Source organism: Humulus lupulus, chromosome 8, assembly GCF_963169125.1.
Source record: "Humulus lupulus chromosome 8, drHumLupu1.1, whole genome shotgun sequence".
Classification (NCBI taxonomy): domain Eukaryota; kingdom Viridiplantae; phylum Streptophyta; class Magnoliopsida; order Rosales; family Cannabaceae; genus Humulus; species Humulus lupulus.
The window spans coordinates 33,437,189-33,450,842 of NC_084800.1; the positions used below are offsets into that span (position 1 = coordinate 33,437,189).

At 28.8% G+C, this 13,654-nt stretch overlaps 2 protein-coding genes across 2 annotated transcripts; both read left to right on the top strand.

Moving 5' to 3' along the window:
• The first annotated feature begins 4,937 nt into the window (after window positions 1-4,937).
• Window positions 4,938-6,237, top strand: LOC133795246 (elicitor-responsive protein 3). The gene is made up of 5 exons (XM_062232702.1): window positions 4,938-5,004; window positions 5,123-5,188; window positions 5,288-5,426; window positions 5,534-5,669; window positions 6,091-6,237. Exons 1-5 carry the CDS (start codon window positions 4,938-4,940, stop codon window positions 6,235-6,237), a joined length of 555 nt encoding a protein of 184 aa, XP_062088686.1.
• A 2,250-nt stretch (window positions 6,238-8,487) lies between these two features.
• Window positions 8,488-11,310, top strand: LOC133796715 (rop guanine nucleotide exchange factor 3). Its single transcript, XM_062234354.1, has 7 exons — window positions 8,488-9,081; window positions 9,180-9,296; window positions 9,381-9,538; window positions 9,655-9,729; window positions 9,839-10,138; window positions 10,344-10,688; window positions 10,837-11,310. The coding sequence occupies exons 1-7, from the start codon at window positions 8,736-8,738 to the stop codon at window positions 10,957-10,959; spliced, it is 1,464 nt and encodes a 487-aa protein (XP_062090338.1). The 5' UTR covers window positions 8,488-8,735; the 3' UTR covers window positions 10,960-11,310.
• The last annotated feature ends 2,344 nt before the right edge of the window (window positions 11,311-13,654 follow it).

Here is a 13,654-nt window from a genome sequence, read left to right on the forward strand (position 1 = left end):
AACCTGGGAGAATAAGGCCTTGGGGATATATGATAATAACCTTGAACATCTACAAGTGTTGTCTACAAGGGACGTGTTCTGCATTTATTATTGTAAATCCCATAAAATCATGGGATATTATTTGATTAGTTATACGCCCCCTGGTCTTCAAGGGACGTTTCCTTTTATATCGGATTGCAGACATTTAAAGTCATTTAATTTATTTACACAAAAAGAGTAACTACCCAAAATATGTGGGATAGTATTCTGCATCCTCCTCTATATATAGAGAGGTTATGCACCATTGTAAAGGACCGAAATTCTGAATCTTGAGAGAAAACTCTGAAGAATCCATGCTTAAGAATTTTCAGAGATAATCTTGAGTTTAATAACAAAGACTCGTGGACTAGGCAGATTTAACTGCTAAACCACGTAAAAAATCGTGTTTTGTATTGTCATATTTTAATTGGCCATTACTAGTTATTGTTTACGTGCTCTTCTTTCACTGTTGACGAAAAACGGCGTCAACAAAATTCACCAAATGACATTGTGAAATACATGAGAAACTAAAAATAGTTTATGCATGTATACTACTGTCTACACTGTGACTTTTTATATTCTTATTTTATTTCTATTATTAATTTATTTTTAAATATTGTTGTAATTTATATATATATGTCATGTAGTCATGTAAATATATATATATGCCAACGTTGTGTTTAAATGTCTTATATGTAGAAATTATTAATATAAATATTTATATATACTATAGAACTATAATTCATTCTATTATATATATATTTTTTAAAAACATTGAACCAGTTTTTATTAAAATTATAGATAGTGTTTACAACTTTAAACTAGGCAAATGTGCATTGCACGTTGCTTCTACCTAGTATATATAAAAAGTGTGTATTTAACGATTTTTTTTGTTTTAATGGTTTTTTTTTTTTGTTAACTTTAACGGAATACTACAAATATTTAATAGAATATACATTTAAAACTAATTAAAAATAAATATTTATTAATTATGTTAATATAAATTCAAATATTATAAAATATTATTATAATAATATTTAATACAAGACTATATATTTAATAATTATATTAATATAAATTTAAATGTTATAAAATATCATTATTAAAATAATATATAATACAAGACAAGATATTTAATAAATAAATTAATATATTTAAATGTTATAAAATATCATCATTAAAATAATATATAATGCAAGACTATATACTTAATAATTATATTAATATGAATTCAAATGTTATAAATATTATTATAATAATATATGATATATAATCTTAATTTTTATAACATTTTAGTAAAATAACTATTTAGTTATATTAATAAAAATTTAAATATTATAAAATATTATTATTATAATAATATTTAATACAAAATTAAATATTTAATAATTATATTAATGTAAATTCAAAAGTTATAAAAATATAATTATTATAATAATATATGATACATAATTTTTATTTTTATTAAAAAATTTATCATTTATATTTAAAAAGAAAACATTTTATTTTTATGTTACTTAATATAACTTATATGAATATATATTCATTTTAAATAATAAAAAAATTATAATGTGTGTACAAATAGAATAACTATATAACTACGTAAGAAATTAAATAACATTTCTCTCTAATCAAGAATAAACAAGTTTTTTCTCCAATTATTGAGATGTGATTTAAATAATATCATGAATGTTTTGTACCTTAAATATGGTGGTTTATGATCCAAAAAGTTACCATTTTATTGTTTTATTAAAAAAAAAAAACCATAAAAAATATTTTGGTTTTTTTTTTTTTATATGTTTGTATCATTATTTTATAAATAATATTATTTATTTATTTAAAATTAATATGAGAATCATAAAAACTTAATAAAAGTAATTAATAAATTTTCTAAATTAAATTAAGTAAATGCGCATTACAGCTAGAAAGTTATTTGATTCATCACATTAAACAACATTAGATATCTTTTATTTTGGTATATAAATATATTTTATATTATGCTATGCTGTAGAGTTAGTTTATTTTTTATTTTTTGTCAGGAACTAGTGTATTATCTTTGATTTAATTGTATAAAAAAAAACCCTTCACTCAACAAGGTCCTATAGACTCGAATGAGAAGAAGCAAAAAAAAAGATTCTAAATTTATGGTGAAAGAAATAATTATACATAATATGGTAAACTCGCTTTGCGCTTGCGTGAACCAGGCGAACATAGGCGTGGAGGAGAGATGGAGTCGCTTCGAGAGGTTGGCCGAGCCAGGTCTCCACTTCTTTTTCTTTTTCTTCTTCTTCTTTCTTTCTTCTTCTTCTGTCTTTCATATTCTTCTTTTTATTTCTTCAAATATGATTTTATTCTTCTTTTCTTTCTTTAAATCTGGTTTTATTCTTCTTCTTCACATCTGATTTTGTACTTCATATTTGATTTTTCTAGGTTTTTGTTTGCTAAATCTGTTTAAGTAACCAAATACCATAACGCCTGATTCAATTTATTCATATGAGATTTTTTTTAGACCTAGGTGTAACCAGTTACAATAACGAAAAATTTAGATTCTTTTGTTTAGATTTGATTTTGTTTTCACACCTGACTAAGTAACCAGGTACCATAGCAATTGGTTCTTTTTTTTAGATTTGATTTTTTTTCAAACCTCGTTGTAACCAGTTACGATTATGATTAGTTTAGATTTTTTTGTTCGAATCTTATTTTTTTCCAAGTCTGGCTAAGTAACCGGTTACCATTGCAACTGTCTTTGTTTTTTTTTCTTTTTTTTTTCAGACCTAGTTGTAACCAGTTACCTTCAAGATCAATTTAGTTTATTTTTTTCATATCAATTTTTTTTTCTTCCAAATCTCACCAAGTAACTAGTTACAATTCAGTTGATATTTTGATAATGGTACATTACTTAAAAAAATAAAAATTATTTTTATAGTTGTAACTAGTTACTACAACACCTCTTAAATAATAAAATTGATTTTTATAGTTGTAACCGGTTACCACACATCATTAAAAAAAATGGACAGTGGCATACGATTATTATCACAAAAAAAAAATCAAAATTGTTTTGATAGTGGTAACCAGTTGCTGTAGATAAAATGTTGATTGAAGAAGATAAAAAATTGAAGAAAAAAAAATGAGAATAAAAAGTATGGTGATGAATATGTCTCAGTTTTTTCTCTCAAAGAATTATGTAAAAAAATATTTTATCAAATATAAATGATAAAAATGAACACAAATAGATTAAAATTATTACAATAATCTCAAAATATAAATGATACGTGTTTGATGATGATTGATTTCTTCTCTTTTTTGGAGGAACAATGGTGGAAGCAATTGATGATGATGATTGATTTCTATTGGTATGGACTGTTGTTACTTGGTTGCTAAGTACTCTGTTTCAGATAGTTTGTGGGCTTCATTCATTTGTACTAACTTTGTTTTGTATCCAATTTGAGCTCTACTCATTAATAGTTGAACTTGAACTATTGTTTGCTTACTATTTCATTTCATTGTTCGGCATCCAGTTGAGGATCTTGAACATAGAGAATAGAAATGATAAAAAACTGCACAGTTTGGTGGTCATGATGAAACAGATCTTGAAAAAGAAAGATATTAAAATGAGAATCCTTGTTCTGAATTTTTCTCAATGGATGATTTTCTCTTTTTGAACTGATTTGCAACACCACTTTTTCTTTTAAATAAAAAAATATTTTATCAAATATAAATAATAAAAATTAACACAAATAGATTAAAATTATTAAAATAATCTCAAAATATATCAAAAATAGGTACTAAAAAAAGTATAAAAGATAAAATATAGTATACAAATAAAGTTTTACAAATATATGGGAAAAAAACTCCCATAAAAATGTAAACAAAAAAAATATTCCATAAAAAACTTAAAAAAAAAAACTGCCATATTTTTCAAAGTTTATAAAAAAATCCATATTTGGTATAATTTCCTCAAAAAAAAAATCACATGAATATAGGCCTCAGATAAGTAGCCCACTAAGAAGGATGGAGGCCTTTGGGGGGACCTCTTGGCATTCCAATGTAAACTGAGTCATCCCTACCACACCCGGGAGCAGGAGGGGAAGTTATCCACCCCAATATTAGTAAAAATAAAAGAATAAAAAAAACTAATTATACGCATTTTAACAAATATATTTATATATAATTTTTAATAAATAAAGTATTATTTTTTAATTTCATGTATTACATATTGTCATAATTCAGAAGTTGTGTAATATATATCTATAAATAATGTGTAAAATAAAAAGTATATTGAATAGGGTTCAGATAACAAATTATATTCAATACTGAAGGTGTATATTTTTTTTTATATATATTTGAACTTTAAAGTTTAATTACATAATAAAGATAAGGTGTATGCTTTTCATTTTATGGGCAACAAATAGATGATTTAAACCAAAGATATTAAATAATTTCAAAAGAAGGTACAAAACAAGTGAACTTATTATAGTGTTATAAGGACTTTGAATTTGGTCCCAGCTTAAAATGTTGTCTCAAAAAATTTGTGAAGGAAGGATTCAAATGTTTAATCTCTATCTGAAATATGATTATAATTTCATTGATTCTCTAGTCCTAATGTTAATCAGAAACAAAGAAGAACAATTAATCATACTTTGAGAACACTAAATGAAATGAGGTAACAAAACGTATGGCTCAATTTAGTGTGTGAAGTTATAGTTTGAAGGTATTGAATATATGGTTTTCTATAACCACAATTAACTTTTCTTTAAAGTATAACTTAAAACGCCTATATATTGTGTTAATTGCACAAATAGTTATTGTTTGATTGAGATACTGCCCTGCCTATATTAATATACATAAATATGCATTTCTCTATTAAAAAGCACAAATACTTTCATGAAACGTCACATTCACATTCATAATCCAAAGAAATGAAAGGGGGAATTCTTGAAGTACTTCTTGTCAATGCTGAAGGCATTAGACACAAACATCTTGTTGGTAAGACCACTCTCTCTCTGTCTCTCTCTCTTTTAACATTTTTTTTTTTTCATTTGGAGTGGTTTTCTAATAATCAATTGGAGATAATTGAGTGACTAAATTGAATTAGGTTTTGTAGGGAGATCAGACTATTATGTCTTTATAGAGTGTGGAGAGCACTTGTATAGAAGCAAAATATCATCAGGTGCTGTTTGTGTTTTACTTCATTTTCACTCCCAATGATTCCATTCCATGCATGTCTACCTTATTTTAGTGTCACTCTTTTTTTTTCTTTCTAATGCAGGTGAAGATGAAAAGGCTTGGTGGAATGAAAAGTTCACTTTTGAATTTCCAATGTCTGATTGGAAAAAATTAACCCATCTCAAGTTTAGAATTATGAACAGACAACTCTTCTCTGATGGTGAATTTGTGGGTGAAACTATGTAATATTGCCTTCTCAAACAAAGTTTTATCCTTTTTAATCACTGTTGAGTACATACAAAAATGTAGCATTTTTAATCTTAGTGAATATTTTGGGTGTACTATGCAGAATTTACTTAGGTGGAATAATCACAGAGGGGTGTGACAGAGGGTTTTTAGAAGTGAAACCAGGCCCATATAATGTAGTACTTGAAGATGACACTTACAGAGGACAGCTAAAGATTGGACTCAAATTTATTTCAAAAGTAAGTAATAATAATAGTGTTGTTTGGTAACACTTTTTTAAACAGCTTTTTGTTTCTTTAATTAAAAAAGTAAAAATATTTTCAAAAAATATGTCTTGTAAAACTGTTTTTACTTTTTTAAAATAATATCCAAAATTTTGAAAACAATATAAATTACTTTTAAAATTTATTTAAACAAATATTTTAATTATAGTCTAATTAAACATGTTTTGTTACTACTCTTTTATGATCTTCTCTTTTATTACTCTCACTTCAATTTCTCTGTCACCACTCTCTCACCTCACTTTCTCTTTATTTTAAAAACTAAAAAGTAGAAGATACCAAACATATTTTTATTTTAGTTATTTTGCTTTTGTATCAAGAACAAAAAGCAAAAATACACCCATTATTAATCATATCATTCTGTTAATATTCATTGCAGAAAAATGTGATAGAGAAAACACAAGAGCACATTACAGAGGAACATAATAGGTCTACCGAGTGTGGTAGAATTGTTCATTTATGGAGAACTTTATGGTGGTGGTCTTCCTTTTTCTATTCAAGGGATTCAAATAAAACACAGCCGTAACCACATTTATCAAAATAAAAAATCCTAATCTCTGAATACTTAGTTGTGATTTTTCAGACTTTTGGGTATTTCAATTTGGTGATGTAATTAAGAATTAATTACATGTATTTAATTTCTCACTCTTTTTTTTCACCCTTAGACCTCAGGATGTCCTGGAAATTGTATTGAGGTACTTGACATTTTAAAGGTGCATAATCGATGTGTTTTTATGGCAATTAAATCCCATTTATTAGAGTATTTTTCGACATGTGAGTTGGACGATTGATTAGAAATGAGGGATGCTCTAGAAACATGATAAAATCGCTATTGTAGCATTCTCGACCAATAATATTGGTGATATAAATATATATATATTTCATAAATTTTAAGGAGAAATAATAACATTATAAAATGAAAGATTAATACAATTTAAAAAATATATATTTGTGTGTTCTAAACTGTATTTGCTTAACTATATACACGTAAAGCATATAAACAAGCATGCATTGATATATGAGTTGGAGTTAGGTTCATGCATTATTAGTTAGAAAGAAGTATTTGACTTTGATTATTAATTAAATTTATATTATATATATATATTTATTATGTATTTATATATAAAGACTTGAAAAGCCATAAGAACATGAAGAAACGAGCTACATCGACTACAAAATGGAAGGCACGTCTCTATAACATTATTAGAAGTTGACCGACAACATTGGGTGTTTTTTTTACATATCTATATAATTGTGTATTTATTATAATTCATTATTATCTTTTTCCTTTCAGTATTTAACTACCTAATAAAGAAGACTAATACAAGTTGAAACGATTTTCATGAGCCTTTAAAGTATTCAAAGCTAAGACCAATCTAACCACTAAATCTTAATGTAAATTCCAACTATATTCATGCAACTTGTATATTTCAAAATTCAGAGATGTTGATTGTAAATCCTACTTATATTAACAATAAAAATAAAAAAGACAGATGATCATAGGTTACTTTTTTGCTTTTTTACCTTTTTTTTTCTCAAGGAATACTTTTGGAGTACTATATATTTTGAATTTTTAATAGTATATAGAACATAATTTTGTGGAACAATATCCCAAAAAAATAAAATAAAAAGATAATTTGACCTTGCACTTAATTATAATTTCATTTGTCAGATAAAACTTCTTTTAACGAACTAGAGATAAATATTAATCATGACTCGCATGCATGTCTATCTTAAAACTGTAATATTTTACTTATTTTTATTTTTGCACTCTTCTTCATAAATTAAATTATAGTACCTTTGGTCCCCTCATGGCCTCAACCAAATAAATAATTTATCTGTCCTAAAAAATGAAGCAGAACAAAGAAAGAAAGAAATTAAAAAATAATCATATTTTGACCTTCAAATTCATATAAATGCAAATAAATACTAAGGATTATTTTATTTAATTGAGTAAACATATTTGATAAATGAATATGGTCATTCCCTCCAAAAAAGAGAGAAAAGAATATGGTCAAAATTTGCTCACCCCTAATTCTCACATATATTTCTCTATATAATATTTTGGAATTATTTGCTTCATTCTCTGACACATATTATGTATTTAATTTTTAATTTTTTTTAAAAATGAATTTTTAATTTTTAAATTTGATGATACACTATTATTTTCTTTTTCCCCCACGTAGTCAGAATCATAAAAAATAATAAATAAACACAATAAACAACCCAATAGACTCGTATATATCAAGGTCCAACTAAGATGCACTCTTCTGCATGTCGTGGGTTTACTTTCTCAGACACCAAACAGATTTTAATCTTTAACTCTCCAGGCATTTTTCTTTTTGGGTTTTTCTTCTTCTTCTTCATCGTCTGTTACTCAAAGACTGTAAGATCAGACGGTTGATATTACTCCTTTTTTTCCAAAAGAAAAGCTTTTCTTTTTTTGTTAAAGACAAGGTTTTGGACCAGCTTGGCCAAAGACATGCTTAGGAGGGAACTGTTTCAAACGGTCTTAGTTCAACTCTTCAAATTCAAATACAGCCATTAAAAGGTAAGTAATATTCTAAAGATTGGTGTGGCCGTTACCTTTAGAAAATTTTCAAATTTCAGTTTGTTTCATCTCAAGAAAGTTCTTCCAAGATTGCCTTTTTATTTATTTATTGTCACATGAACTTTAGCTGCATTTGTTCTGTAAAACTGTTTTAGTTTCTGATCAAGAAAACTACCTATAAGAAACCACTGTTTTGCTCTTTTATAACCAAAAAGAAAAGAAAGATTATGCCTCCTCTTTTTTTACTTTTGGGTCCCTTTTCCTTTTTTCTAATTTACAGTCCAAGATAGATATATAGGCAGTTCCCGGGTCTGGATTTTTGGATTATATTAGAGTCCCACCAAATAGGATGTTGAGAGAGTGACTATGAAGTTGTGAACTTTTTAGAACCTACTTACCTAATTTGTGAAAAATTTCATGATTGTTTGCAGGTTTTGATTATATTTGACTAGAAAAAGTAGTTTCATTCAGAAATGAACAATTTATCAAGCTTTGAAGAAAGTTATGATCTGTATCAACCTTCTCCTTCTTCCTTGGATCAAATTGACAAATCAACCACCGAAACTCCAGGGTACTCAACAATTAGTGGTGACTCTTTTGCTTACTGCCGGACTAATTCAGAGACCTCTGCCTTTTCTGAGCCTACAGATGATCAAAGCTATTCAAGTGAGCCTTCTCCTTCATGTTGGCACGCCTTGAAGTCCTTAAAGTCTGGCGCCGGAGTTAATAACCATTCTGTTCTTACCAGAGTAGGCATGAAGCAACACAAGTCTCTAGTTGGTGATCACAAACTCAATGATCAAGAAGTGTTGGATTCAGGTATGTTTTGATAGCCTTTTCAAGTTATATTTTTATACTAATTAGTTTTGTCTTAAAGACAGGAATATACTGACTTGAGTGAATGAAATTTATGGCAGAACTTGAGTTGATGAAAGAAAGATTTGCAAAACTTTTGCTCGGTGAAGACATGTCCGGGAGTGGGAAAGGAGTTTGTACTGCAGTTACTATCTCAAATTCCATAACCAATCTCTATGGTAAATTAAATCTTCTATTGAGATTAAGCAAATATGACTATTTTCTCTTTCTTGTTTCAATCTCACATCTCTTTTTATATTCAGCTACTGTTTTTGGACAAAATTTGAGACTAGAGCCTCTAAATTCTGAGAAGAGAGCTATGTGGAAGAGAGAAATGGACTGCCTTCTATCTGTATGTGATTACATAGTAGAATTCATCCCCGCCACATCACAAAATTTGAGAGATGGAACAGCCTTAGAGGTATATACATACATGAATGATTCATGGGCTGAAATTAAATTCATTTGGTTCTGCTCTACTCTTGCTTGTTATGAACCTTTTTCTGATATATATTTTTTTCCCTTTTAATCTCTCAGATAATGACAAGTAGACCAAGAGCTGATATTTATATAAACCTGCCAGCTTTGAGAAAGCTTGACACAATGCTTATTGTAAGGATCTCTATCAAAGGGTCCAAGTGATATTTTGCACCATCTTTTACTGAAATACAGTAGCTCGGTTTCCTATCAGAGTCTAATATATACATGAATTCTTTGGCAGGAAATTTTGGACAGTTTCCAAGACAGAGAATTCTGGTATGCAGAACAAGGAAGCCTGTCATCCAGTTCAATTGGTTCAGGTCCTTCAGGATCATTCCGGAGAATTGTTCAGCGGAAAGATGAGAAATGGTGGTTGCCAGTTCCATGCGTTTCTCCAGATGGCCTCTCTGAGAAAGCAAGGAAGCATTTGAGACACAAACGTGACTGTGCCAATCAAATCCACAAAGCGGCCATGGCCATCAATAGTAGTATTCTTGCGGAGATGGAAATCCCAGACACATACATGGCAACTCTTCCAAAGGTTAGCCCTCTTTACGGTTTATATAATTTCACTTTGAAACCTCTTATTATGTTTCTAAGCAAAGCCAATGAGAATTTATGCCACTGTACAACAAGTCTTTGAGATCTCTCATTGTTCTAATGCTAATGCAGTTCAAAAAATTCTTCGTTTCACTATGTTTCTTACTAGTCTAACATGCTTTTTCAACAAATGTTGTTATTTCTAGAGTGGCAAAGCATGTTTAGGAGATTCGATTTATCGGTACATGTATTCGGCAGACAAGTTCTCCCCAGAACATCTCCTTGACTGCCTCAATCTTGCATCAGAACATGAAGCGCTTGAGCTAGCAGACAGGGTTGAATCTTCAATGTACACATGGAGACGTAAAGCGTGCATGAGCCATTCAAAGTCATCATGGAACATGGTTAAGGATCTCATGTCGGACACTGATAGGAGTGACAAAAATCATGTTTTGGCGGAGAGGGCTGATAGTTTATTGTTCTGTTTGAAGCAGAAATATCCTGAGCTTTCTCAGACAACCTTGGACACCAGCAAGATTCAATACAATAAGGTAAAAATATAATGATATCTCGGAATTCAAACTCATATTTGAGAAGAAATCTATCCTTGTACAAGTATAATCCAAGTAAAAAAAATTCAAAACCATGATTATATGAGGGAAATATTTATACTCATTCGGGTTATATCCAATTATGCAGGATGTGGGACAAGCAATATTGGAGAGCTACTCAAGAGTGTTGGAAGGTTTAGCATTCAACATAGTTGCATGGATTGAAGATGTTATTTTTGTAGATAGATCTGTTAGGAACCAAAATAATTAGAGAGTTCATAGGGATATCTTAATCCCATAACTATTTTTCTTCTCTAACCGTTTATAACAGGAAAGTGCAGATGTTATAGCTAATGGCTACTCACCATGCATATATGTTAATGCAGCTTACTTTTTTTTTTTTTTTTTTTTTTGTAATCTTGAGTTTGTACAATATCATCAATATATTTCACAATTTTCAAAATTATGTATCTAAAGCATTGTATCACTTCATTCTCGCAGTAAAATAATAAGTTTTGATCAGCAGATTAAAAGGTTAGCAAAGATTGCATCTTCTGGGTTTCTTGAAGAACATGACTTGATATATGAACATAGTTTGGAGCAACATTCTCCCGCATTAAAACATGGACACTATGATGCCTAATTAATATCAATCACTAAGGGAGTGTTTGGAAAACGATTACATGTTTATTTAACTAAGTAATTATGTAATTGAAAGTAATTGAAGTGCCTCAATTACATTCTCTAATTCCAATGGTCCTGTACGAATTAAGTGAAAATACATTGTATAATTAATAAATACTATCAGTTTCAAATTGCATGATAATAAGAATTCATTCTTAATTACCATTCGGCATACAACATTAAAATATAGTATATTTACTATTATGGCCTAGTAATTCCAAAGAGTCAGTTAATATTTGTGTTCCAAATAAAGTATATTATATTTTTACTTGATAGAATATTGTCCTAACCACTTAAATCTTTATTTCCAAATATAATTGATGATATATGTCAAATTTTGATTGATAGAACAAAGAGGATAATTAATGAGGACGATTTGACATTGAATATATATACAGGGAAAAGTAGCAAATATGCCAAAAATTATTACTAAGATCATCCAAGAGCGTCTCCAACCATAAAAATTAATTTTGTATCGAATATAACACAAAAATGATGAAATTTTAGCACCATATCATTTTCTCATTCCAAATAAAAACACTAAAAATTAACAAAAAAATATATTCTCTAATAAAATATAATATTTTTATTATTATATTATTTTCTTAATTTGTATAATTATTGTTGTACCCTAAAATTAGCACGAGCTTCATCACTCAGCTAGGAGTATAGTTGGCAAATGAATATATGGAAAAAACAGATGAGTAGAACATCTAGCTAATGATGATGTGAGTTGTTCTGATCAGGACTTGGCAATACGGCTTTCAGTTAATTATCAGGTCCCCCTTAGAATGACGGTCCAATTCGAGACATGTAGTGGCCAGATTCCCTTTAGAGCGCTCCGAACTTAATCTGAACTAAGATTCGGATTCTCTTCGATCCTCAGCTCAATGAATATATTCAGCTCGTAGAAACCTGGTCTTGACGCATACTGAAGGATCCCAAGAGACTCGGAGGCACTCTATACGCTCATTAATGTTCAAGTTGTATTGCACATTTATTGTCCGAGATAACAGGAGTATACTTTGTGAGGCAATCGTATCCCTATGTAAATGAGAATTGTCCTTATTAAATGTTTACTATATTTATGCACACAGTTACCCAAACCTGTACAGGAAATTCCACTATAAATATCAGGAATAATGTACAGGAAATGGAACTGCTTTTTGCAATACTGAATTCTACAGAAATTGTGAGAGAGTAATAATATTGTCTCATAGACTAGGTGAATTTTTAACCACTGAATCACGTAAAATCGTGTGCGTGAGAAATTGTTCATATAAGTTCATTGCGATTTACAAATAAGCACTAATATCCTTATTAAATTTCTAAATCTACTGTTGGCGAAAAACCGAGTCAACAATTATAATATGTATATATATTTATAAAATTTTATTATTATCATATCTAAAAAGTAAAAAAATAGTGTCTTACAGTGATATACAGTGACACATCAATTTATTGTTCTAATATAGATAGGGTGGAAACAAGACGGGCAAATGGCAACAGTGCTCCCCCCGCCCTATCCTCGCCCCCATCCCTGCACATTCCTTGTCGGAGGTGGGGCGAGGAATCCCTGTGGATAACCATTTATTTAAAAATAAATAAACAAAGATAGATTACCTAAAATTAATTTATATTACTCTATTTTAATCACTCAAAGTATTAAATATGTCCAAATTAAAATTAAAAATATTTAAAAAGTTACTAATGTACTACAAAATCACATAAAGAAACATGTAAAATAAATTAAAAAAATATTATAAAATAAATAACAAATTAAATGAAGCCCCGTTAGAGTGGGAAGTGTTATCCCTGTCCCCGTCTCTATCCCTGTCCTCGCCCCATTTAACATTCGAGATTAGAAAATGGCCCTCATCCCCGCCCCGTTCCCGTTTAGGCGGGTACATGCGGAGTCCCATCCCCGTGGGGAAAATTTCCATCATTAACTATAAACCACATCATATACATAGCTCATTTTGTCGTCCCAATGGATTGTATATAGTGCAATATTAGCACCAAATTGGTATTTTGCAATTCCATTGGAGAAGCCTTAAGAGTTTATGCGATTTTGGTGTAATTTTTTCACCAATTTGGTGTAGATTCCATCATTTTTAGTGTTACAATTCCAAGGATGACACCAAATATTGTACCAAATAAAATATTTTGCTTAAAAGATCCTATATTTTATTTTCTTTACATTAATACCCAATAACTAATTTATGAAATAATTATGTATTGTCCACAAATGAAATAATATATCATAATTATTACATTTTAAC